Source organism: Paramisgurnus dabryanus, chromosome 18 (assembly GCF_030506205.2).
Source record: "Paramisgurnus dabryanus chromosome 18, PD_genome_1.1, whole genome shotgun sequence".
NCBI lineage: Eukaryota > Metazoa > Chordata > Actinopteri > Cypriniformes > Cobitidae > Paramisgurnus > Paramisgurnus dabryanus.
Genome location: NC_133354.1, coordinates 10,167,403 through 10,192,854, shown reverse-complemented (window position 1 = coordinate 10,192,854; position 25,452 = coordinate 10,167,403). Strand labels below are relative to the sequence as shown.

At 37.4% G+C, this 25,452-nt stretch overlaps 1 protein-coding gene across 4 annotated transcripts in view; it reads left to right on the top strand.

The window, feature by feature from the left end:
• cacna1bb (calcium channel, voltage-dependent, N type, alpha 1B subunit, b) overlaps positions 1 to 25,452 on the top strand; it is a 170,526-nt gene that overhangs the window by 100,995 nt on the left and 44,079 nt on the right. For 3 of the 4 annotated variants that reach the window (XM_065244125.1, XM_065244122.1, XM_065244123.1), the window contains exons 14-26: positions 3,414 to 3,486; positions 3,609 to 3,726; positions 4,345 to 4,412; positions 5,107 to 5,213; positions 7,572 to 7,634; positions 11,548 to 12,195; positions 12,354 to 12,529; positions 14,123 to 14,249; positions 14,382 to 14,511; positions 15,717 to 15,776; positions 15,981 to 16,087; positions 22,841 to 22,937; positions 23,928 to 24,088. In XM_065244125.1, coding sequence (XP_065100197.1) covers positions 3,414 to 3,486; positions 3,609 to 3,726; positions 4,345 to 4,412; positions 5,107 to 5,213; positions 7,572 to 7,634; positions 11,548 to 12,195; positions 12,354 to 12,529; positions 14,123 to 14,249; positions 14,382 to 14,511; positions 15,717 to 15,776; positions 15,981 to 16,087; positions 22,841 to 22,937; positions 23,928 to 24,088 — 1,935 coding nt within the window. The remainder of the gene's footprint in view (positions 1 to 3,413; positions 3,487 to 3,608; positions 3,727 to 4,344; positions 4,413 to 5,106; positions 5,214 to 7,571; positions 7,635 to 11,547; positions 12,196 to 12,353; positions 12,530 to 14,122; positions 14,250 to 14,381; positions 14,512 to 15,716; positions 15,777 to 15,980; positions 16,088 to 22,840; positions 22,938 to 23,927; positions 24,089 to 25,452) is intronic. The other variant, XM_065244126.1, reaches the window with a different exon arrangement.

The window sequence follows — 25,452 nt, the reverse complement described above, 5'->3', positions numbered from 1 at the left end:
ATTCAATGTGTCTGCTTGCTTTAATGAATGGCAACCCGCTGACAACAAGCCTGGTAATGAATAAAAGCTTTAGTCACCATGCCCCCACCATGCTATTAGGCTACATGTAACAAATATCCACCAGTCAATTAGGAACCGTGTGTAAATACTTTGAGTTAAAAGATTGAACCCATTAACCCTGAGCTTATACACAGCATCTTATTAAGTAGCAGTCTTTTCTGTGAATGCATCTATTAGTCATTGCAGAAAGAGCGTGTGTCGCAGGAAGAGAGGCATATTTAGGATTCACATGGGAAATTATATCCACAACACTCCAAATAAGTCTCCTGTTTGAGAGTAGATTCTTCATTGGGGCACAAAATAGTTATGATACTCATTAATGAGGATGTGTTTTGATAGATGGTGCTTTGGGTAATGTTGTGATGTCAGTGTTAATTCACGCCTTCCACTGGCCCTTTCGTGCACCCCAGGTTGTGCTTGTTGACTCTGTTTTTGAGGTTTTTGTCAAATGCCCCTAGAGTTTGTTTGTTCCATTGCTGTTGTGCACAAACTGTAGGAGGATTGCTTGAATACACAATTGTGACGTTGGAAGACTGTCATTGTCTGTCATTGGGGCAGTACCCTTTCAAAAAGTAAACATTTGAGCCTATAGAGTTCATATTAACGTACATATTGGCAGGCCCAGAAAGGATCTGCTGTCTTTTTTGCTTTTTCTGTGGAAATTTTTGGGAAAAATCTGCGGAATTCTACAGAATGATGGTAAATGTTTTTTTTTTAAATATTAGAGAATTTAAGCTGTAAATATTACAAATTGCATCTAAAATAATTACTTTTTAAAGGCTTACAATGAAAATGAATACAGCAAACCAACGAGTCCTCTGAATTAAACTGTACCAACATGTACCAGATAATGTGCATGTCAAGATAGAATTATAGTTTGAATATAAAATGACATATATTATTGTTTATAGTGTTATACACTCACGAAAAGGATTGTTAGAAACACCTGTTCAATTACTCATTAATTCAATTATCTAATCAACCAATCACATGGCAGTTGCTTCAATGCATTTAGGGGTGTGGTCCTGGTCAAGACAATCTCCTGAACTCCAAACTGAATGTCAGAACGGAAAAAAAGGTGATTTAAGCAATTTTGGGCTTGGAATGGTCTGCTAAGTAACTGTGATTTTCACGCACAACCATTTCTAGGGTTTACAAAGAACGGTGTGAAAAGGGAAAAACATCCAGTATGCGGCAGTCATGTGGGCGATGCCTTGTTGATGCTAGAGGTCAGAGGAGAATGGGCTGACTGATTCAAGCTGATAGAAGAGCAACTTTGACTGAAATAACCACTTGTTACAACCGAGGTATGCAGCAAAGCATTTGTAAAGCCACAACACGCACAACCTTGAGGGGGATGGGCTACAACAGCAGAAGACCCCACCGGGTACCACTCATCTCCACTACAAATAGGAAAAAGAGGCTACAATTTGCTCAAGCTCACCAAAATTGGACAGTTGAAGACTGGAAAAATGTTGCCTGGTCTGAAGAGTCTCGATTTCTGTTGAGACATTCAGATTGGGCATCGTTTAAATGCCCGAGCTTACCTGAGCATTGTTTCTGAACATGTCCATCCCTTATGACTACCATATACCCATCCTCTGATGGCTACTTCTAGCAGGATAATGCACCATGTCACAAAGCTGGAATCATTTCAAATTGGTTTCTTGAACATGACAATGAGTTCCCTGTACTAAAATGGCCCCCACAGTCACCAGATCTCAACCCAATAGAGCATCTTTGGGATGTGGTGGAACAGGAGCTTCGTGCCCGGGATGTGCATCCCACAAATCTCCATCAACTGCAAGATGCTAACCTAAGAATATTTGCCAACATTTCTAAAGAATGCTTTCAGCACCTTGTTGAATCAATGCCACATAGAATTAAGGCAGTTCTGAAGGTGAAAGGGGGTCAAACACAGTATTAGTATGGTGTTCCTAATAATCCTTTAGGTGAGTGTATATTATAGCAGAATAAAAAAAGCTTGTGTTAATAAGTTCTCATTATGAATTTAGCCCGTATCAAGATAATTTCATTAGTTTTACAACACAATGTAAACTTTATATTAAACATAACAAGAGCATTTGTCTTCTAAACGGATTTTAAATTATCATGTGTGTCGCATAGATGACAGAGTCAGGTGAGATCTGCTTAACTCAGTGGTAAGTTTTATTTAATCTCAAATACCAAATGGTTTGTGCTCTCTATCATTAAAAACGTTCAAAGCAAACAGCACACGCAGGGTTAATGGACGCGCGGGATAGGCTATGTATGTGTACTTGTTGTCAATGATGGTTACTGGTCACAAACACGCTCAAGCGCGGGCTATGTGTGCTTGACGGCATTAAATCCTTGGAATTCCATTTAGTTTTCCGCGGAAATATGTGGGCGCAGATTTCATTTGGGCCTGCATATTGGTACCAAATGTATTTATATCTGTACCTAATGGTATATATTTGGCCCTTTGTATACTGCATGTCCCCATGACAGCTTGGTTACACATTTTGACAAATATTTCTAGCAGTGTACCCAAACTAAAACGTTTGCAGGTAATTGTACTGCAATGATAAAGGGATAGTTCGCTTTTGAACGAAACTTGGATGTTTATTGATGTTTTCAATGGGTAGGTTGCAAAAATTCTTGTGATTTTCAGTTGCTCATGCAAATTAGAATGAGATGAAGAATTTGAGATGTAGCCCTCCAGCAGAACATCTTGTTAAATGAGCCTCTGTCATCGTGCATTGTTTTAATTGTTTGATTGTCGTCTTCGGTTTCGACGCCCTCAAGACATCATTTTGTTCAGATCTGTTCTAGAAGAGAGGGAGTGTTTACATGTAGATGAGATCTGGGGTTATAATATTACAGTAATATCTGGATTAGTCTTTACTCACTTGTTTCACTTTCATTATTTCTTGGCCTAATGATGATTGACTCAATAATGATGATGATGATGATGATTTTGAACTTGCTCTGCAGTATGGGGATCACAGTTGCTTGTGCAAAATTTATGAGCTGAAGTATGAGTAATCTATGAGGATACTTTTACAGATTTTAACTAAAACGAATAAACTTTTTCAAAATACTTCTTTGTTTTAGTATAGATGCAGTATATTTAAGCTGTAGTCTGTTTACATATTTATAGTAAATATGCAATTTAGCTGATGCTTATAAGGACCATCATTTTAAACTGGTAATGTTTGGTGTCTTGCTCAAAGTTAAAAACATTGAGAAAGTCTTAATGTCAATAACTCGTTAACTTTTTGACAGTAAACAAACTATAAATGACAACAGAGTCTTAATTTTGGCTCTCAAGCCTTTTTACATGGTGTAATCGACCTTTTCTTTCCAACTAGGTTTAATTTTGAAGATGAAACGCCCACAACTAACTTTGACAGCTTTCCTGCAGCCATAATGACAGTCTTCCAGGTACACTTTATATTCATTTGGTCTCATGAATGCTTAATGTGCACTTCTTATGAAACAGTTTGTTTTTTGCAAAGAGTATTGTATTTTATTTTGTGTGCCTGACCTGTTTGTGCCTCTTGAAGATTTTGACAGGAGAGGATTGGAATGCCGTGATGTATCACGGGATTGAGTCTCAAGGAGGCGTCCGGAGTGGAATGTTCTCCTCTGTCTACTTCATCGTTCTAACACTTTTTGGAAACTGTATCCTAGAGCTTAGCGTACAGACAAAAAGATGTGCAGTACAGTACATCTATGTTAAATTTGCTTTCCTAATGACATACTGCTAAAATAATAATCTGTCTTAAGGGACACTCCACTTTAAAAAAAAATGCTAATTTTCCAGCTCCCCTAGAGTTAAACATTTGATTTTTAACGTTTTGGAATTCATTCAGCTGATCTCCGGGTCTGGCGGTACCACTTTTAGCATAGCTTAGCATAATCCATTGAATCTGATTAGACCATTAGCATCACGCTAAAAATAACCAAAGAGTTTTGATATTTTTCCTATTTAAAACTTGACTCTTCTGTAGTTACATTGTGTACAAAGACGACTGACAGAAAATAAATTTGTTTTTAGCACAATGCTTATGGTCTAATCAAATTCACTGGATCATGCTAAGCTATGCTAAAAGTGCTAGTGCCAGACCCGGAGATCAGCTGAATAGAATCCAAAACGGTAAAAATCAAATGTTTAACTCTAGAGAAGCTGGAAAATGAGTATATATATTTTTTTTTTAAAAGTGGAATGTCCCTTTAATGCAAAACTAATGAATGTTATAATATGTAATATAGATGCTTCTCTAACCTGATAACAACCAGACACACTTCTCAATGTATTCTTGGCTATCGCTGTGGATAACCTTGCCAATGCACAAGAGCTGACAAAGGTAATCTTTTCCAGACTTTAGGGTTTGTAAGTGAAGTCTCAAAACCGTAAGAAGACTTATGTTTTCTATATAAACTGCACAAAATGATTGACATGCAGACATTGGTTTGAAGTGTTATGATGTGCAAAACAAAAAATGTGACAAGTGTAGTATTTCATGACACATGATTCTGTGTTATCTGTCAGGTAAGGGGAGATTTTCTATAAAAATCACCTTTAAATAAAGACTACCTAGATTTTCGTGTCACCTGTCATAGTTTAGACTTACAGCGTGATAACAGTTCCCAAGTGTTGACAATCCAATGGTAAATCTGCGAATAATCCTTGTGCACTTTTGACAATATTTTGACATATTTTCTGTCACACTTAAACAATATTAGCTCTTTTACAGGCCTCTGAGATAAACACACCCCTTTCCCAAAATCTCACCCTTTCCCAAAACCTTTACACATGCTGATAAAGCATCATCTGTAGCAAAGCAGCGTTCTTGCATGGCCAACCAACGCTCTTCTTTTAATATAGGAAACATGCAATATGATTGACATCCACTGAATGCCTCAAAGCATTGGCTGAAAGCATCTGACCGCATCTCCACACTGTGGCCATTACAACATCCTGAGCAAAATATCTCCTCTGTTACCTTAATTCTCATCTCTAATTGGCTGTTAAACTTTCTATGATGCCCTTTTTTACAGGATGAAGAGGAGCAGGAGGAAGCAGCGAAGAAGAGCATTGCTCTTCAGAAGGCCATGGAGGTGAAGGAGGTCAGTCCCATGTCTGCGGCCAACATCTCCATAGCAGCGTAAGTTTCTGTTACACATTGCTCTCTTCAACTTTTGTTGTGATGTGGGACCTTTCCTATTATGTCCACCAAAGCTGTTTGTTATGTCTTGTCGTTGTGATTGTTTGATTGATTTTTCAATCAATATTAATGTGACCCTGGCCTTCTCCTACACCTGCTCTGTGTAGTCTGTTCTTCCTAACTTTTTTAACTTTGTGCTTTAGGGTAAGTTTGCATTAATGCTACATTAGTCCAAACAAGATTCTCTTTTTTTACATTTTGTATTTTAATGTATGTTATGCTACCTGCAGATTTATTATGAGATCATGTTAAATGTGCAAATTTAGCAAGAAAGCATCTGTAAAGTAAAAAACTATATATGAAATATGAATTTTTTTTAAGTTAATGTGTTTTGTTTGTTATGCATGTTTGTTGTCCGCAAAAATCTGTATTTTCTCATGATTATTTTGTCTGGTTTTTCCACTTTTCATAACCATTATTTGTTTTCATATGTGTAACTATTTATTTTTGTTCACAGAGCACATTAAGTTCACATTTTTACCTCAATTTCATGTTATAATATTAAATCACAACATATATGTGTTAACAAAACTGCAGACCATACACTTTAGTGATGTGGTTTGATTATTGTTTTGTAATTAATTTGTTTGTTAATGTGTGAATTGTTAGCTTTTATGAATAAGTGAAGAGCTCCGATGCAAAACCCTCTATGTGCGTCTAACATGTTTTCTTGAAAATATTGGGTTCAGAAATTTTTACTTTAATGGCAATGAAAATGTTATTAGTCAGTAATTAAAATGCCTTATTTTCACAAACAATTCAGTTATTTCATTAGTATTTAATACATTTCTTTTACTGCAAAATCGTCTAAGTACATGCAAAATCCCCATCTATATAAGTATCCAGTAACTCTTCACTGTCCTTTCTGAATAAAGGTCAAAGGCTCTAAAATTCGGTCAATATCCTAAGACTGTATACGGTAAACCTCTTTAAACTCATTTCCCGCTAGCCTTTTTTTGAAAAGTTGCCCGTTTTTTGTGATTTTTGCAAAAGTTTCACAAAATGCCTTCCAGGAAAAGATTTTTCTAAAAATATATAAACATACAAATATATTAAATGCAAGAAGAGACCATCTGTTTCAAACAAATAATAAAAAAACGTTTCATCCTATCTATATTTTTTTCTCTGCTTATAAACTCGTAAATATGGTTATTTTTCTTCAAAAATATTTTTTTTTTAGCAAAAAGCTAAAATAATTGCATTTTTGTAAAGAAATTTTGCTAGGGATCAGATTAGAATGATTATCGAAACATACACGGAGAGTCAAATTAATAAATCATTTTTTGCTTCAGTTTTTTTATAAATTTGGTAAGAGCGTCATCTAGTGGATAATCGTCGTATTACAGATTACCATAAAAACTCATCAGGAACATGTTTTTTCATGCAAATGTTTCTCTTAATTGACGAGATAACTCATCAATGGCGGGGAATGAGTTAACTGGGTAAAAAAAAACTTATGCGCCTTGACATGTGTCATCGTTTATGAAATTCTTCTGGATGCTTTCTGACAGTGTAGCGTTATAATTCGAGGTGAACGCCAACACCGAAGAGCGAGCACAGCTGTCAGCAACAAGGACAGCGCTCAGCCGTGAGCGTCCCATCGCTTATCAAGCAGAGCAACAGCCGACGGACAGAGAGTCGGGCGATACGCGAAATGCCACGCATTTTTCCAGTCGGGATTCATGCGTTATGCGTCAAGCTTACTACATAGGTTAAAACTGGTGCAATTAATGCAGGGGTCTCTGTGTACAGAACCGGTGACCATGTACACATTGCCACAGTGTGAGTGAATTTGGCACCTGGGATTTTTTTATCTTAAGATATTGGCACACTTCTTCCCTGCACTTAGAGGACTTTGCTGAAAAATAGTTGTGCTGTTTAATTATTTCTGTCAGCAAACTGGTATTTCTGAATGGCCCGAGGCCGGGATTAAGTGGATTTTAACTATTTGATAAACACATAATATGTGCCAAGAGCATTCGGTCAATATCACAATCTTATTTTTGTTGGATGTGATGTTTAGTGGCTTTTGAATCTGAGCTCTTCAATTTTTTTGGTGATACCGAAGTGAAGGGTCAGAATTTCAAACTGTACCATTTGTTAACAATCATTTCACATCACAAGTCTGTTTATTGTGTCTTTTACTAAAGTGTTACCAATGTTTGTCTTGTATTTGAAACACATGGAGTCCAGGTGCACAGACAGCGTAAAAGTCACCTGTCTGCCATCTGCTCTCTCGGCAGAGTTTTGTTGGCGTGTGTCTCATGCGTTTGTTTTGTTCTTGTTTCGCATGTGCAGTTTTGTAAAGCAAAATCGAGATGCAATCTCTCGTAGATCTTCAGTCTGCAGCGTTCATTCACTGTGAGTTCTGCTCTCAATATCTCCTTCTCTTCTCCTCTCCTCCTCCTGTCCTCCTCCTCCTTTCCTCTCCTCGTTGGTTTTATCTTCTCATTGTTCTCTCCCTGTCTTTTGGATCGTGACTAGTTTCATTGATTTTGGGGGAGTTATAGCATCACTATCAGTGGTAGATGCTTTTATACAGAGTCAATTTTTTCAGCACTGGCATTTTGGCCATTATCAGCAGCTCTTTATTTTATTAAAGCTGTGCATGTGTAACCGTCTGGTGTTAGTATGAGTATTAGTAGGGTTTTTCTTTCATATTAATGCTCTTGGAAAGAGAGAGCGCCAAAAAAAGGAAACCTTATGATGTTAAACTTAGTGGCTTTTACAAAATTTTGTCTTATATTTAGAAACAACCTTGAAGTCTGAGTGTTATTTGGTCCGTATATAATTTTAATATTTGTTAGAATGATGTTAAGCAGGTGCTAAGCTGTTTTTGGTGGTTACTAAAGTGTGACAGGTGGTTTCTAAGCAGTGTAGTTAATGTACAGTATAAGTTAGTTAGTCCTGGCATACCTGTCAACTCTTCCGGTTTTCCTGGGATTCTCCCATTTTTTTATTATTCTATCCTGCTATCATCCCGTTTAAATATTTTCCCATATTTCTACTATTTCTATAAAAAAATCTTGTGTTCGAACTCAGCGAAACCAGATGATGGTGGTGTGAACGTACAGTAAGTTGCTTTGGATTAAAACGTGACCCCAATGCATATATGTAATAATATGTTTGCTACATTCGCCTGCGGTAAAGCAAGCGGCAGTATTAGCTGTAAAATCTCACTTAGACCATGGTTCCCACAGGTCCTTGAAATCCTTGAAAGTTTGTGAATCTGGGGGAAAAATTCAAGGCCCTGGGAAGTTTTTTAAAATATACATGCGTAGATACAGGTCATTGAAAGTGCTTGAATCTATTTGATGCAAGAAGTTTTCTGGAAAAAAAACCATATTATTCCCTGTGTAGTATATGATAATATAAAAATTGTAGACTTTTTAAGCACACCTGCTAAACTGTTCGCTTTAAATGTTTATATCTTCTGTATGCGAATGTTGATTCATATCAAAATTCTTTTTTGCATAGTTGTGTTTGACAAATGAAAACGTCTCGGGTTACGTATGTAACTGTTGTTCCTGAGTAGGGAACGAGGCGCTGTGTTTCCCTTGCCATACTTTCTACGTCCCTGTAACGCCGTCTTTGGCAATATTTTAGATAGCGATATACTTCCTGGCTCCCGCGTCACCCTTTCTTTGTCGTTAAGCCTCACCATTGGTTGAATTTGATATACACATTCAGACGCACTTACCCTTGGAGGTTGTCCCCAAAGTGTCACCGCAGTGACGCAGCGCGAGTTCCCTCGAAAGGGAACTGTAACAATGTATCCTTAAAGGTAACACGATGTAACCTTGCTCTCACTTGAAATGTGTCCCCACATTTAGTCCTTGAATTTAAGGGTATTGGAAAAAGTGGAAAGTTCTTAAAAGGTCCTTGAATTTGAAGTTAACTAAGGTGTGGGAACCCTGTTAAACGACACACAGGCGCCAATAAAACAAGAAGAATAGCGGTCGAAGAAAAGAACAGCACCCCAAGAATGCAGAGCCATACGCAAAGTAAAAATGCAGTGCACACTACATTAAACTCAGCGTGCCACTCCTTGTGTACACAAACGCGCACATTTTGGTGTTTGGTAATGTTGCGTTTGGGAAATGTCCTTTATTTTCAAATCCCAATGTTGACAGGTATGTCCTGGTAAGAGCAGAAATTACTATAACTTATTAGTAAGCACATACTGTATAGTACTGTATTTGTAAGCACACATTGAGCTTGTTATTCTACAGTACCATCTCCCACCCTTAGATAGATGTATTATATATGTGAAGCCTTTCAAAGGGCACTTTGATTTTTTTTATCCTTTGATAGTGAAGACGTTTTCCAATATGAATGAAGGCCAAACTAAACAGAGCAGCCTGGGTGTGCTGTCTGCAAGCTGCAGCGTTTGAACGAACCTATTTTGTAATGCATGGATTTGTGTGCATTGAAATTCTATTCAAACCAAAATCTTCATGTTGTTTGTGTGTCATTTAAATGTTGAATACACACGTGTGTCTTTGTCGTCTGTTATGTGTCTTTCACACTTCTTGTGTTTTTCCTCTCTCTAAACTCCTGTTCATATACAGTGTTTGTTTGTCTTTTACATGTCTGTCGTTTTTGTATTGTGCGACCCTGAATGTGTCTCATAGGAGTTATGTCTACACTCCGTGTCGTCGCTTTGTGAGGTATAGTGACATGGCTCAGGATGTTAATTTTATAATTGTTATCACATCTTTAGTTTTTTGTTATTATTAGCACAGTTTGTTAGTACATCATTAGCACTTCTGAGAGCCTTTAGCCTCTCGATAATCTCATTCTAACAATGGAACATCATTTGGACGTAAGTAACATCTAAATGAGATGCATGAATCCTAGGGGGCATGCCATGTACAAATAAAACATCTATGCCAACCAACCACTGTTCCAATTGGCTTTTTTGAAATTGCATTATTTTCTTTTCTTTCCCTTTTTTAATCTGTTACATAGCCGACTATACTATACACTCACCTAAAGGATTATTAGGAACACCATACTAATACTGTGTTTGACCCCCTTTCGCCTTCAGAACTGCCTACGTGGCATTGATTCAACAAGGTGCTGAAAGCATTCTTTAGAAATGTTGGTCCATATTGATATGATAGCATCTTGCAGTTGATGGAGATTTGTGGGATGCACATCCAGGGCACGAAGCTCCCGTTCCACCATATCCCAAAGATGCTCTATTCTGGGTTGAGATCTGGTAACTGTGGGGGCCATTTTAGTACAGTGAACTCATTGTCATGTTGAAGAAACCAATTTGAAATGATTCGTGCTTTATGACATGGTGCATTATCCTGCTGGGAGTAGCCATCAGAGGATGGGTACATGGTGGTCACAAAGGGATGAACATGTCAGAAACAATGCTCAGGTTGACCGTGGCTTTAAAGGATGCCCAATTGGCACTAAGGGGCCTAAAGTGTGCCAAGAAAACATCCTGCACACCATTACACACCACCACCAGCCTGCACAGTAGTAACAAGGCATGATGGATCCATGTTCTCATTCTGTTTACGCCAAATTCTGACTCTACCATCTGAATGTCTCAACAGAAATCGAGACTCATCATTTTGGTGAGCTTGCGCAAATTGTAGCCTTTTTTTCCTATTTGCAGTGAAAATGAGTGGAAACCGGTGGGGTCTTCTGCTGTTGTAGCCCATCCGCCTCAAGGTTGTGCGTGTTGTGGCTTCACAAATGCTTTGCTGCATACCTCGGTTGTAACAAGTGGTTATTTCAGTCAAAGTTGCTCTTCTATCAGCTTGAATCAGTTATCCTCTGACCTCTAGCATCTAGCATTTTCGCCCATAGGAATATCGCATACTGAATGTTTTTTCCTTATCACACCATTCTTTGTAAACCCTAGAAAAGGTTGTGCGCGAAAATCCAGGTAACTGAGCAGATTGTGAAAAACTCAGACCGGCCCGTCTGGCAGCAACAACCATGCCACGCTCAAAATTGCTTAAATCACTTTTCTTTCCCATTCTGGCATTCATTTTTGGAGTTCAGGAGATTGTCTTGACCAGGACCACACCCCTAAATGCATTGAAGCAACTGCCATGTGATTGGTTGATTAGATAATTGCATTAATGAGAAATTGAACAAGTGTTCCTAATAATCCTTTAGGTGAGTGAATATCCGATGTCATTTAATTAATTAAATGTCATTTGATTAACAAGCAGTGGTAGGTTCATAGATGTGGGTAAGACACAGCATATATGTGTAATTCAAGTGAACGTTCTCCCCTCCTACTCAGTAAAGAACAGCAAAGGTCCCTTCAGAAGATGTCCATATGGGAGCAGCGAACCAATCAGCTGCGCAGACAAAACGTACTTAGCAGCAGCGAGGCCCTCTACAACGAATTGGAGCCCGAAGAGCGTCTGCGCGTGTCTACGGCCCTGCACTTGCGACCTGACATGAAGACTCACCACGATCGCCCGCTAGTAGTGGACAATCGAGAAGGCACCACAGAAAACCCTAAACCCCCGACCCCAGAGTTACAAACCTCCTCCGCCCACCAGAGGAAACACCACCGATGTCGAGGAGAAAACGGAGATACGGGAGAGGGGCGACACCACAGGCACCACAGCCGGAACCGAGACCACCATGGGTGCCTGGAGCGCACGGCCAGTCAGGATGGAGGACATAGGTACTACCGTGCACCTGGATCTCCAGAGGAGGGCAGGGAGGTGGAAGAGAGAGAAAATAGACACCACCACGCGAGGCGGTCTAATGGGAATGGCAATGGTACGGTTGGTAACGGGAGCAGGGGCGAGAGCAGGGTACGAGGTCACAGAGAGGGGGAAGTAAGTAATGGAGACAGAAGGAGACATCGACCACGCATGAAAGCTCAGTCCACGCTAGATGGAGAGGAATTTAGGGAGAAAGGAGGAAGAGGACAAAGGTGAGATCTTGAAATGTACTACTCAAAGAGTGAAATAACTACACTAAATTATGGCATTTAATTTATTGCAGTTATTGCATTACTTTGAGATGTGTATTTTATGTAATTGTGTTGTTGTATATGTTTTGTTCACATTTATTTATTTTTTGCTTTAACAGGGGTAGACCAACAGAAACAGGAGACAGCAGTTTAGCCACCAGCCCCATGCAGTCTCCAACTGAAGAGAAGCCAGAAGACAAAGATAATCTAAAAAACAGCACCAGAGCCTGTCTAACCGGAGTCAACATTCCTGTTACTATAACTGCTCCACCAGGAGAGACCACCATCATTCCCAGTCAGTGTTTATTATCATTTTCAAATAAAATTATATATAATTATAAATACATCATTTTAAAATAGTGTGCACGAATGTTATAATGTAAACAAGATTCAGTCATTAAAGAGTTAAGTAATTATTAATAGAGTACAGTTTGTAGAAGTAGTGTAGTGTAGTGTTGATTCAATATTTTTACTTATACACAGTTAACTGTACAGCTTGCAGTGAAATAACATTTGTAAAACTAAATAACCATTAAGTATTATTTAAAACTAAAATATTTACAATTGAAGGTAAAAAAATTAAAATGTAAGGCGAGTGTGGAAATTAAAAGGAGTCTAACACCTGACTAGTTTAAGTGTAGCATAGCATAGCATAGCATAGTATGTAGTATAGTATAGTATTTATAGTAGTAATACAGTATAGTATGTTTTTATGGCCATCTAAAAAATGTATACTTTTTCTCACAAACTACACTCTTAGAACGAATGTGTTAAAAAGAACACATTAGTGTTAATTTTGGGACAACACACTGAATGCGTTGTCCCAGAATTCACCCATCTCTGTGTTATTATTGAAACAACACATTTAGTATTACTTTTAACACAACTTGTGTTATACTGTAACACAAAATCAACACAAAATGACACATAATGTGTTAAAATTACACATAATGTGTTAAAAGCTTAACGCACAAAGATGTGTAAAAAATTAACACATCCTTTCTAAGGGGCTGGACACACCAAAGCTTTTACGCCTGCGGCCGGCGCATGTTTTCAATTGTTTCCAATGGAAACTCTGCGTTTTTTAAATAAGCCAGCAGCTAGCGTTTTTCTTTTTAATATGACTGTTAACAACAAAAAAGCGCACACGCTTCAATATTTGATTGACAAGACAGCTGACTCGGTGGTTGGTTAGCTATATAAAAAGCTGCGTCGCACTGCTCTTTTTTAAAAAAAGGCAGTGTGTCGCGCCTTGCGTTTCGAAGCGTTTAAAGCGCGGTTAGTGTGATTAGCCCCTAAGAGTGTTACAACGTTTAGTTACGCTGCCCCTTTTTTATGGAACAAGCTCCCTTATGACATCCAAGGTACATATTAACAGATATTTTTTATATTAGCTTGGCTTGGTTTATGTATATTAACATTTAAACAATACTAAAACATATCAACAAGTAAAATAAAATAAAATCACCAAGTAAAATAAAAAAGTTTTGAGTAGACTATATCAAAAAAGTAGCCTTCCAGATTTTTTTTTAATCAATTTTTTCCAAAAGATTGGAGACCCCTGTAGAACCTCCTGAAGGCACCCTGGGGGGCCTTGGACCCCAGTTTAAAAACCCCTGGTCTAATTGAGTGTCCATTTCCATAAAAATGGCTTACAAGCTATAAAAAAAAATATTATTTATACACCTTAAAAGAAAAATAGCAACCTGGATATACAAAATAATCTAAATTAGCGTTCATGTTTCACAGAAAGAAACTGTCTGTGTATATTAAATATACATTCTGCAAAATCATTCTGAAAGATGAAAAATAAGCCGGCCGCATTGACTGTTTCTTTGACACGTGCCTTTCCTGCATGTCTTTGCTGTAATTATCATCTCTTTGACAGTGAACAACATTGATGGTGACAGCCAACTTCTGAATGAAGAAAAGAAAGATCTTGAGGAGCTAGATCAAAACGCTCCTAAACACATCCTGCCGTACAGCTCCATGTTTGTGTTTGGTCCATCAAACCCGTAAGTCGGTTTGTAGAAAATAACTATTATAAGTTTTATATCCAATACTGTATGTTGCTTGAATTCTTCTAAACGGATATTTTGTTTATTGTACGCACTTTACAGTTTAATGTTATCATGTTCCCTTTGTAGTGTTCGACGGCTGTGTCATTATGTGGTGAACTTGCGATACTTTGAGATGTGTATTCTCACAGTCATCACCATGAGCAGCATCGCACTTGCAGCTGAAGACCCTGTGCAGGCCAATGCCCCCCGCAACAATGTAAGACATACACACACTGTTCTGTAACCCTTGATCCTTTTGGTTTTATAAAAAAAGTTTTTAATGTTTATCTTTATTACTCCAGCTAACATGTCATTGATTATTTTCATCGTCTATCACTGCAAGGCGGTGTTATAAAATCACTGTTTACATAACTGAAGAACAGTCTTCGAGGGCAATATGGCAGCCCTTGTCTGAACTGTCATTCACCCCACATTGGCATTACATTATCCTTATAGGCAATCCCATGCGCCACTGTTTTTTCTTTCGTTCGACTGGCTGATTCATTAAGCATGATCGACTTGTCAGACAGACTTATTTGCTGTTCATGTATGAAAAATAAAAGAGGGAAAATATTCAGCTTTACTTTTGTGTCTCTCTTCTCTTTTTGAAAAAGGATATAGGGATATAGGACATAGGGATTATCACTTCCAGTTTGGAATTCAGCCAGACACAATTTCGGCATGGAAAGAGTTAATAAAAAATATTTTTATCTATTTTTTTCATGAGTCTGCTATGTTATCGATTAAATCACTAGCTAACAGTCATTATGTTTAAAGTTACATTTTGGGGCGGTTTCCCGGACAGGGATTAGACTAGTCCTAGACTTAAACACTTTTAAGAGCTCTCCAAACTGAAAATATCTTGCACTGACATATCTTAAAATACATCAGTGCCCTTTGTTTTACCTCAAAATGCACACAGGTAATGTTTTTAGTAAGGCATGTTTGTTAAAACTAGTTATATTTCCTAATTAAACTAAGGCCTAGTCCTGGATTAAGCTAATCCTAGTCCGGGAAACCGCCCCTTTAAGTTTAATTGATGGCTTGATTGTAAACAGCTTTAAAAACATTGCAATAAATAAATGACTTTGTACGGAAGAGGATTAGGGCCACTGGTGAAAAAAATATTTGAATTCTGACTTTATTCTCAGAATTCTGACTTTAATCTCAGAATTCTGACTTTAATCTCAGAATTCTGACTTTAAACTCAGAATTCTGAGATTAAAGTCAGAATTCAAATATTTTTTTTCACCAGTGGCCCTAATCCTCTTCCGTAATTTTGTATTACTTGTGCACCTCCCAAAAATTTAAGATATTGTACAATTTTTTCCCCCTCGACTGTCAGATAAAATTTATGCCCATGCAGAATAAAACAGTATGTGCTTACATTCCTAATACTCAAATGGTTTGCTTTTCCATCAGGTGCTGAAATATTTGGACTATGTCTTCACTGGTGTGTTTACTTTTGAAATGGTTATAAAGGTAAAAAAAACCTTTCCACTATGTAAATGAGTCTTAAGATGGATTTACACTCAATAGCAATCTGCATAAGCCCCATTTCTACATGCATATTCCATAATCTTAAATGAGGTGGATTACTTTTATAACAATTGTATAGTTTTGCCCTATTTAGTGTCAATAATTTAATATACAGTACAGTATACTTGTTTATTTTCTTTGTTGTAGATGATCGATCTTGGACTGCTGTTGCACCCTGGCTCTTACTTCAGGGATCTGTGGAACATACTGGACTTCATTGTAGTCAGCGGCGCCCTGGTGGCTTTCGCCTGCTCGTGAGTGTCCGTTTATATCTTTTTTTGTAGTTCAGTCAAAGCAGACCAAGTCTTGACTGTCAGTTCAGATCCATTAAGAGAGCATTCAGTTGAAAATGAAGAAAATAGGATGTGACTGTGTGCTGTTTAGTGTGAGATGGACTCCTGTGATAAGGGGATGTGTGGTGTCTGTGCATTTTTTTTTTTTTTTTTTGAGAACTGATCAGTTTAGTATGTATGCATCTGCTGTTAGATCTTAATGAGATCCTAAGCAGGGCCCACACCTGCAATAATGACATGTTTCATATTTCCTAAATGAGATGAAACTGGAATGACACAGTAATAGCACTACTCAACTGTATCTGTACAGATAGGCGATGTTTTTTAGTAGTTTGCCAAAAAAAAAACATAGGAAGTAGAGGGCTGTAGTCCAAACCGGCCGTTGCAGTGAACTTAGATCTTTATCATTTTACAGGTTTTATTTATGCTATTATAGCAACATTACATACTAACTAGGGTTTAAAAAATGGAATCAGAAAGAACGTGACCTTTAAAACCTCATAGCAAAAGAAATGCATTATACAGCAACTTGGAGCACCTTAGTAACCACAGAGCATTGCAGTGACAATCACACAGAGCAGCCCAGTATCACAATGTACTGTAAAAACCTTTATGCGCACATGGTTGGTTTGAATGTGTTTGTGTGTGCATGCGCTCCATCTGATAAATGCAAGGTCTAGTTATGAAGTGTGAATCAGTCCTCTTAGTCGTCATATGCAGATGCTTAACTGTCTCTCTCCACCTCAGCAGTTGACAGAAAGACCCTCGGGTACTTTAAAATAGCTGAAAAGGGGCTGATGGGAAAAACGCTGTGCTTTTGAGAGCAGCTGTTCAGTATGTGTTTTGTTTTCAAGTGCAGAAATCCTCCACCAGCTCTGACTGGCACCTGTGTTTTTGCTGGAGGCAAAACAATATATTTAAATGTGTCTTTCTTTAAAAACGCTTCTGCTCCTGTGGAGAAAATATACTGTTTAAAACCAGTTTTCACAATAGTTTACTAAATATATCAATATTTATATTGATATTAACACATTTATACTGATATTAACAAATATCAATGTACGGTATGTCAAGTTTCCATGACAAGGTCTGTGTTGGTATTGGATCAGAATTTACTCTCTGACTTCTACAATATTCAATCTGTCCATTTTCGGCAATATCGTCCTAATATCAATACCGAATACCGTACCGGGCCACCCCTAATTATTGTGACAAAATAATTATGCATTATTTGGTCACTATGGGCCCTATCTTGCACCCAGCGCAATTGACTTTGTCAGTGACGCATGTATCATTCGTATTTTGCACCGGCGCACAGCGGGTTTTTCCCTCCACAGACGCACGTTGGCAAACTAGGGAATTAACTTGCGCTCCCTGGGCGGTTCAGCGTAAAAAAGGAGGCGTGTTGCACCGCAAACCATCCCTGATGCTATTTTGCAGTTTCAAAAAACAATTGCACCACTGACCAAAAAAAACTAGTCTAAAGTCAGTGGCGAGTTGCGCATGGTTCATTATGCTATTTTAAGGGCGCATGCTTGACCATAATGTATAGCGTGCACAACGTGCACACACTTTGCTTATCTAATCTACACAGATGCAACAGTTATTTTTGCAAATCATAAATTGTTACAATAAAAAATATTAACACATGAGATAAGGGGAATCATAGTGGTGAGCATTGTGGTGATAGTTTTTATTTATTGTGTGGCTGCGTTAAAAAATTCTCATTCAAATAACGATTAAAATATTAGTTTGTTGTGTGGCTGTATTACGTTTATTTTATGTAAATAATAATTAAAATGTTTTCATAAGAAACCTTAATGTATATAAACTTGATTTGTAAGTATGCTTTGGGGTTGGACCTTGCTTGCGTTTCTTGGGTCCAATTTCAAAGCCCCCAAACCCTTTCAGCGGTGAGGGTGGACACAGCGATGTCCTCTGCTGGCGTCAGGAGCTGTGTAGAGGCAGATCCACCTCCCATTACACGGCGTGCCCGATTTATGCTGGCAAGCTTGGGATTCCCCCGTCTCCTGACATCATTGTAGCGCTTGGCACAACGATGGGGATGCCAGCTGATGAGACAATTGTGGCTATTTCCCCTCACGCCTGTTTAACCTACACTGATTTGGGTGGGTTTCTCCTATCCCCATACTAAAACAACTTCTCTGTCTTTGACTGCTCTTACAAGAACGTCGGTCTCCTCGGCTGTGAACCGCTCCTGGCGTGCACCTGGTAAATCCGTCATAATAATAGCAACCCGCCATGGAACTTGCGCCCTTGCGTTTAAAGGGAATGTTGGATGACGTTCTGATTGGTTTATTTGACGTAACGCCCAAACCACACCTATGAATAATGAACCTACTTCAGACAAACCCCTTATTGATTTGCGCCTGACGCAAGAGTTCTTTCTCCCGAGGGAAAATAGCAACAGCGCCCAAGATCCGTCCACAAAGTCACTTGTGCATTGCGCTTCGCACTTGCGTTTCAGATCGTTAAAATAGGGCCCTATATGTTAAAAGCGGTAAAAATATATGTTATATATATATGAATATGTTTATTATGGATTATTTGGCCACAATACGCTAAAACCGGTTAAAATATTACATATTTATTTTTAAATATATATATATGTATATATATATATATATATATATATATATATATATATATATATATATATATATATATATATATATATATATATATATATATATATATATATATATATATATAAAAATAAATATGTAATATTTTAACCGGTTTTAGCGTATTGTGGCCAAATAATCCATAATAAACATATTCCGTGACTTCCCTATTATAAAACTTGCAAGCTGATTGGATAAAAAACAACCTGTGGGACATCAAAGGTTTTTTTTACTCATTGATTGTAACTTTATCTCATGGCATGTTCTGTTCTCTATTATTCTCTTCTGCTTGTGTTTTAAACCTGTGCTGTAATCTCTTTTCTCCTCTTCTGTCTTTCAGTAGTTGATGCGCTTGTGTTTCTGGTCCTGTGGGTCTTAATGTTTCTCATGTAGTTTTCCTCTTTTATCTCTGTCTCTTTCTCGCTTCCTCTATCTGTCCTATCATTTCTTCTCGCTTGCATCGCTATCAGGAGCTTAATGGGGTACGCATTTGTTTTTACCTGTACTCGGTTTACAAGCCTATTTGTGTGTGTGTGTGTGTGTGTGTGTGTGTGTGTGTGTGTGTGTGATTGATAAGAGAGTCACTAGTCATTGATTTTGTTATACTGTTATAATATTGCCTGGATGTGAGGTGTTTACACAGAGTGCACTAAAGAAATTTATCTTTTACAATACCCATTGTAACAATCCACATCTATTATCAAAGACTGCATGAATCTCTAGCCATATTAATGTATTTTTATGTGTATGCTTGTGTGTGTGTGTGTGTCTGCAGCTGTACGTTTCTAGTTCTGCGATTTTGTCACAATGTGAAATGATTTATTGCCTTATTGCTGCAGTGTTTTGATGTGTCTACATGATTTATTTTACAGTAAAATCATATGCAGACTGTAACTGATATATACCTATATTCACTGCATCATTTTTTTAATGTTTCTGTAATGTTGCTTCTATGCTTTTAAATTTTATTTTTGCGGTCCGTCATGTCTTTCAGCTCAATGAAAGCTTTCTTCTGCTCTATAATAGCCGGATTTAATTCTCTTTTCGTGTTGATCTACATTTAGTGCTTATTCTGTGTGGTGATGTGGCTTATTATGTGTGTGTTTTTGTGTTTGTGCAAATGTGCATGGTTTCTTCATCAGATCGCAGCAAAGCGTGACCAGGTGGGGACAGTCTAAATATTTATGAAAACATATCGACCCCCACCTTTCCACTGAACGCACCAAACATACCTCCCCCTCCTTCAGCCCCCCCCCTTAGTTCAGACTTTGTAGAGGTGTGATGGACACACTTTTACCCAATGACATGACCTCTGACCTTTGCAAAATTATAGAAACTACTACTCGTACTGTTGTCTAGAGGACAGTTCTTCATCCACCCTGTATGCTCAAGGTCACATGATAGCAAAAATTTTTCGCAAAATGACTTACGAGGTAAACATTTTTATGAGTATGTGTGTTCCCTGGGAATCGCTTATTATATTTAAAATGATGCATAAAAAAACAATACAAAACATCTATAAATGCTGAAGATTTTATGCTGTTTAGAGAATGAAGCTTGTGTGTATCCAGCTGTTTTTTTGGTGTCATTTGGCAAAGGCATCATGTAAACATCAGCAGACGTTCTGTAATGCGCTTGTCTGGAGAAGTTGACTTTGTTACGCAGCCCATGTGGCTCAGCACTAAAAACAGCAGATGGCTGTTTTGCTGTCTGTGTATTTTAAAGGCTTCTGGAAAGCAAATAGTTCCAACTTTTTTTGGTGAAAATCCCAAAAACTATGTTTGCATTAACAGACTGATGCTCTAAATTGTTGCGACTTTCTGCATTGTGACCTTTTCATGAAATTTAACACCCCCTAATGTTCTCATTGTCCCTCTTAATTCTCATTATTACTGTAATGGAAAAAACAACTTGGGCTATTAAGAACCAAATGCATTTTATATGGCGTACCAATGGCAGCTCGTGACTGCTCTTCCGAGGGGCGCAAATTCAAAATACGTTTCTGAGGTGTCATGTGTGTTGCTTATGTTTTTACAATATGTGTTTTTTGCATCATGTGGACCATGTGCATCATGTGTTTTGTCAAAATAAGTGGCTGCTGCACATGCGTCAAAACCGTTTATGGGAGACGCTCACGTTCACAAAAAAAAGACACTCCCTTAACAGTAAACTCTGATTACGCATGAGATTATGCGAGTATCTGGCAAACGTGAGCGTCTCTTTTATCATAAACCCTTTAGACGCGTCTGCAGCAGCCACTTATTTAGACAAAACATGTAATGCGCATAGGTTCACTCAACGCACCGGACACATATTTGAAATTACGAACAACAGACATGACGGGCTACATGCATGTTGTGACGAACTTCGCATCAAGTGCCCTCGAAAAAAGAACTCGAAAAAAGAACACGTACATAATATAAACAAAGCTAGACAAAGACAATGCTACACAAGGGGGCTTATATACATACAGGGAACCAAGCAGAATATGACACATCAGTGAAAAGGAAACAAGAAACAACCATCACAATGAACACTTTCAAAATAAGAGACACGACTATGGAACACAAAACTTCATAATAAAAGACTTAAACAAAGAACACAAACACAACTCTTACAATAGTTCAGACAAGGAGAATTCAAGTTATGCTGACAACAAAATATGTCATTATGATTTTCATTCTTGTATTACATGATTATAAATTTAATTTGTTTAAAAAATATAGTTGAACAATGCAAAAAACTGTTTTTTTCTTTTCAAAAAAACATAATTTCAAATGTTGCTCTTGGGTTTTAGAGTGAAACATGCCAAGGAATCAGGGTTTATTACAGTATGTGACCTATTATTATATACGCTTGCACTGTAAAACCTAAAAGTTAACTCCACTCAAACCATTTAAGTAAACCGGTTGCATTAGTTTTAAAACACATACATTTGAGTACTGTGAACTTAAACAAATTGAGTCATATGCAGTTATGCACTTATATTTAAGTTCACACTACTTAAATATAAGTGCATAATTGCACATGACTCAAGTTCACAGTACTGTACTTAAATTTATGTGTTTTAAAACTGTTTTAAAAATGGTCTAATGCAACCTGTTTACTTAAATGGTTTGAGTTAAGTTAACTGTTAGGTTTTACAGTGTAGTTTAGGACTGGACCTCTTGTGTGATGGGTGGATGGAGACCAATATGTCCTCTAAGATCTACACTCTAAAAACTGCTGGGTTATTTTTAACCCAGCGTTGCTTCAGAAAGGAACAAACCAAGCCGTTGGGTTAAATTAACAGAGGAAATGTTTATATTTGACCCAACAATTGGTTAAACCAACCCAGCATTTTGGGTTGAATCAACCCAACGTGCTGCATGGCTTCACTCCTTTTTGACCTAGGTTGAAAATAACCCAGCAGTTTTTAGAGTGTATGGGAGTATAGTTGACTACATTAGTGTGCACAGATCCACCACCATGTTTATGCGGTGTGTGTGAGACTGATGTACATTGCATGGACATTGCATGCCAGTGTTATCTACACCTCATGGGAGAGAAGAAGCAAGCAGACTCATCACATAGATAAGCTATGGCTCTCTATGACCTGTCCTTCAAGTATCCTGTTTAGACAGAACCAGGAGGTTCAGTGTTCGCAAAAAAAAAGGTGAAAACATCCAACCAGGATGGTTTAAATTGTTGTTTGAAAGCTGTCATAATAGGGCTCAGCCAACAGTGGTTTCCCCCAATGAGACCATTCATATAATGAATTGTTTTCTGTAGTAGAGCGCTATTTCCCCGAAGTATTAAATATTTATAGTCAGCCTCCGAGGTAGGTATGTTTCTGTAAAATATCCTTGCTTCAAAGGCATGCATTCCACTAACCTTATAACCTCTAGCTAATGTAATTCACAATTACATGATGGGCTGGAGAAAGTAATTAACTCATTAAATTTATATTAAATTGAGTTTATGCTATATGCATGTGCTGCCAGACGACATCAAACCCTATCAAGTGTGTGTGACCCCAAAGTTATTAGATTTTGAGAAACATCTCTAACTCATGGCTTTCTTCACACAGAGGGACCAAAGGCAAGGATATTAACACCATAAAGTCGCTGAGGGTCCTTCGAGTGCTGAGGCCCCTGAAGACCATCAAACGGTTGCCCAAACTCAAGGTAATGTCCGGTTCATTTAACCCTTAATATTTCTTCTCTGCAGAGAGCCTGCGGGTGGGTTTCGAGAGAGCAAGATTATATAATAATATTCACCAAAGTGGAAGTTAATTGTTCATAGGAGCTCAATGTGTATTCAGCTTTAGGTGAGGATGAAATAAAACTGATACTGGGGTTTTCTGTATTATCAGATGTCCACAAAACTTTTTTTATTAAAAAAACTGTGTGCATCTATCTTCTGCTATATGGACTGCTTACTGCAAAAAAAAGTATTTATTTTTTATAAAGATATTGCACAATAGCAGATTTTTTTTGTACAGGGTATGCAATTACTGTGTGCGCGAGCGTGTGTGCGTGTTTATCTACTTAATTATAATTTTCTTAGAAGTGAGCGAAAACTGACAAAATTAGTTTTTTAATTTGTAAAAATGCATAAAATTAGGGTTAGGCTAACTTATTGTATATTAAAGCAATAGAAGTCTATGAAATGCCCCCAAGGACAAGGACACAACTAGTTTTAGAGACACATTTTTCTCATTACATGGCCAAATTGTATGTTTAAAAATACATTATTTTACGTGGTCGAAGATTTGTCACGAGTGGCGTTAGCAGATGTAATTGAGTAATAAATAAATCTTCAGTTTGCTTCACAGTATAATAATATCACACACAAAATGTAAGGGTCATTGTAAGGTTGGTTCTGCATGTGAAGATCCCATTAACATTATTGGTGAGAAAATATACATTGCTCAACCAATAATGATACCCTGAAGGCATAAAAATGAGCAGAAATGACAGAAAAATGAGATGACATACACCCCCTACCTCACATCTTACTGTAAGTGATCGTGTGATTTAGAGCTATTAAGGTTTCACAAGAGCTTTATGGTAGTAACACAAGACGATCTGTTGGGCTCAGATGGATTTTAATGAAGATGTGTGTGTGTGGCGGCAAGGTTGCCGGGGTCTGATGTGTTGTTTGTGTATCCCCAGGCCGTGTTTGACTGCGTGGTGAACTCTTTGAAGAATGTGCTGAACATCCTCATCGTTTACATCCTTTTCATGTTCATCTTTGCCGTCATCGCCGTACAGCTTTTCAAGGGAAAGTTCTTTCACTGCACCGATGAGTCCAAAACCCTGGAGAAAGACTGCAGGTACAGATGTGCTCTGAGCAGACTGCCTGCATACAGTCTACAGACTGAATAAATGAAAATGAACAAAAATTGACAAACAAAAAGATAGACAGGAGTTTAGATCAATATTTACATTTTATGTATTAATGACAGACAGACAGACAGACGGGAGTTTAGATTAATATTTACATTTGATGTATCAATGATAGACAAAATACAGGCAGGTGGTTCCATTGATATTTAAATTTTACTGTATCAATAACAGACAGACAGACAGAAAGACAGACAGACAGACAGACAGGTGGATACATTGATATTTAAGTTTTTATGTATCAATGACAGATAGAGAGACAGGTGGTTAGATCTATATTTACATTTTTATTTTTCAATCATAGACAGACAGACAAAGCAGACAGATAGACAGATGGTTAAATTAATATGTACATTTTATTGATCAATTACAGACAAATAGAGAGACAGACAGATGGTTACATTGATATTTACATTTTTAATGTATCATGACAGACAGACAGACAGACAGACAAACAGGAGGGTTACATTGATATATATATTTTTATTTATCAATAAAATACAGACAGACAGAGACACAGGCAGACAGAGAGACAGACAGACAGACAGACAGGTGGTTACATTGATATTTACATTTTTATTTATCAATAATAGACAGACAGAGAGACAGACATTTTTATTTATCAATAATAGACAGACATACAAACAGACAGACAGTTAGACAGACAGGTGGTTACATTGATATTTACATTTTTATTATCAATAATAGACAGACAGAGAGACAGACAGACAGACAGACAGACAGACAGGTGGTTACATTGATATTTACATTTTTATTTATCATGACAGAAAGACAGACAGACAGACAGGTGGATACATTGATATTTAAGTTTTTATGTATCAGTGACAGATAGAGAGACAGGTGGTTAGATCTATATTTACATTTTTATTTTTCAATCATAGACAGACAGACAAAGCAGACAGATAGACAGATGGTTAAATTAATATGTACATTTTATTGATCAATTACAGACAAATAGAGAGACAGACAGATGGTTACATTGATATTTACATTTTTATCATGACAGACGGACAGACAGACAGACAAACAGGAGGGTTACATTGATATATATATTTTTATTTATCAATAAAAGACAGACAGACAGAGACACAGGCAGACAGAGAGACAGACAGGTGGTTACATTGATATTTACATTTTCATTTATCAATAATAGACAGACAGAGAGACAGACATTTTTATTTATCAATAATAGACAGACATACAAACAGACAGACAGTTAGACAGACAGGTGGTTACATTGATATTTACATTTTTATTTATCAATAATAGACAG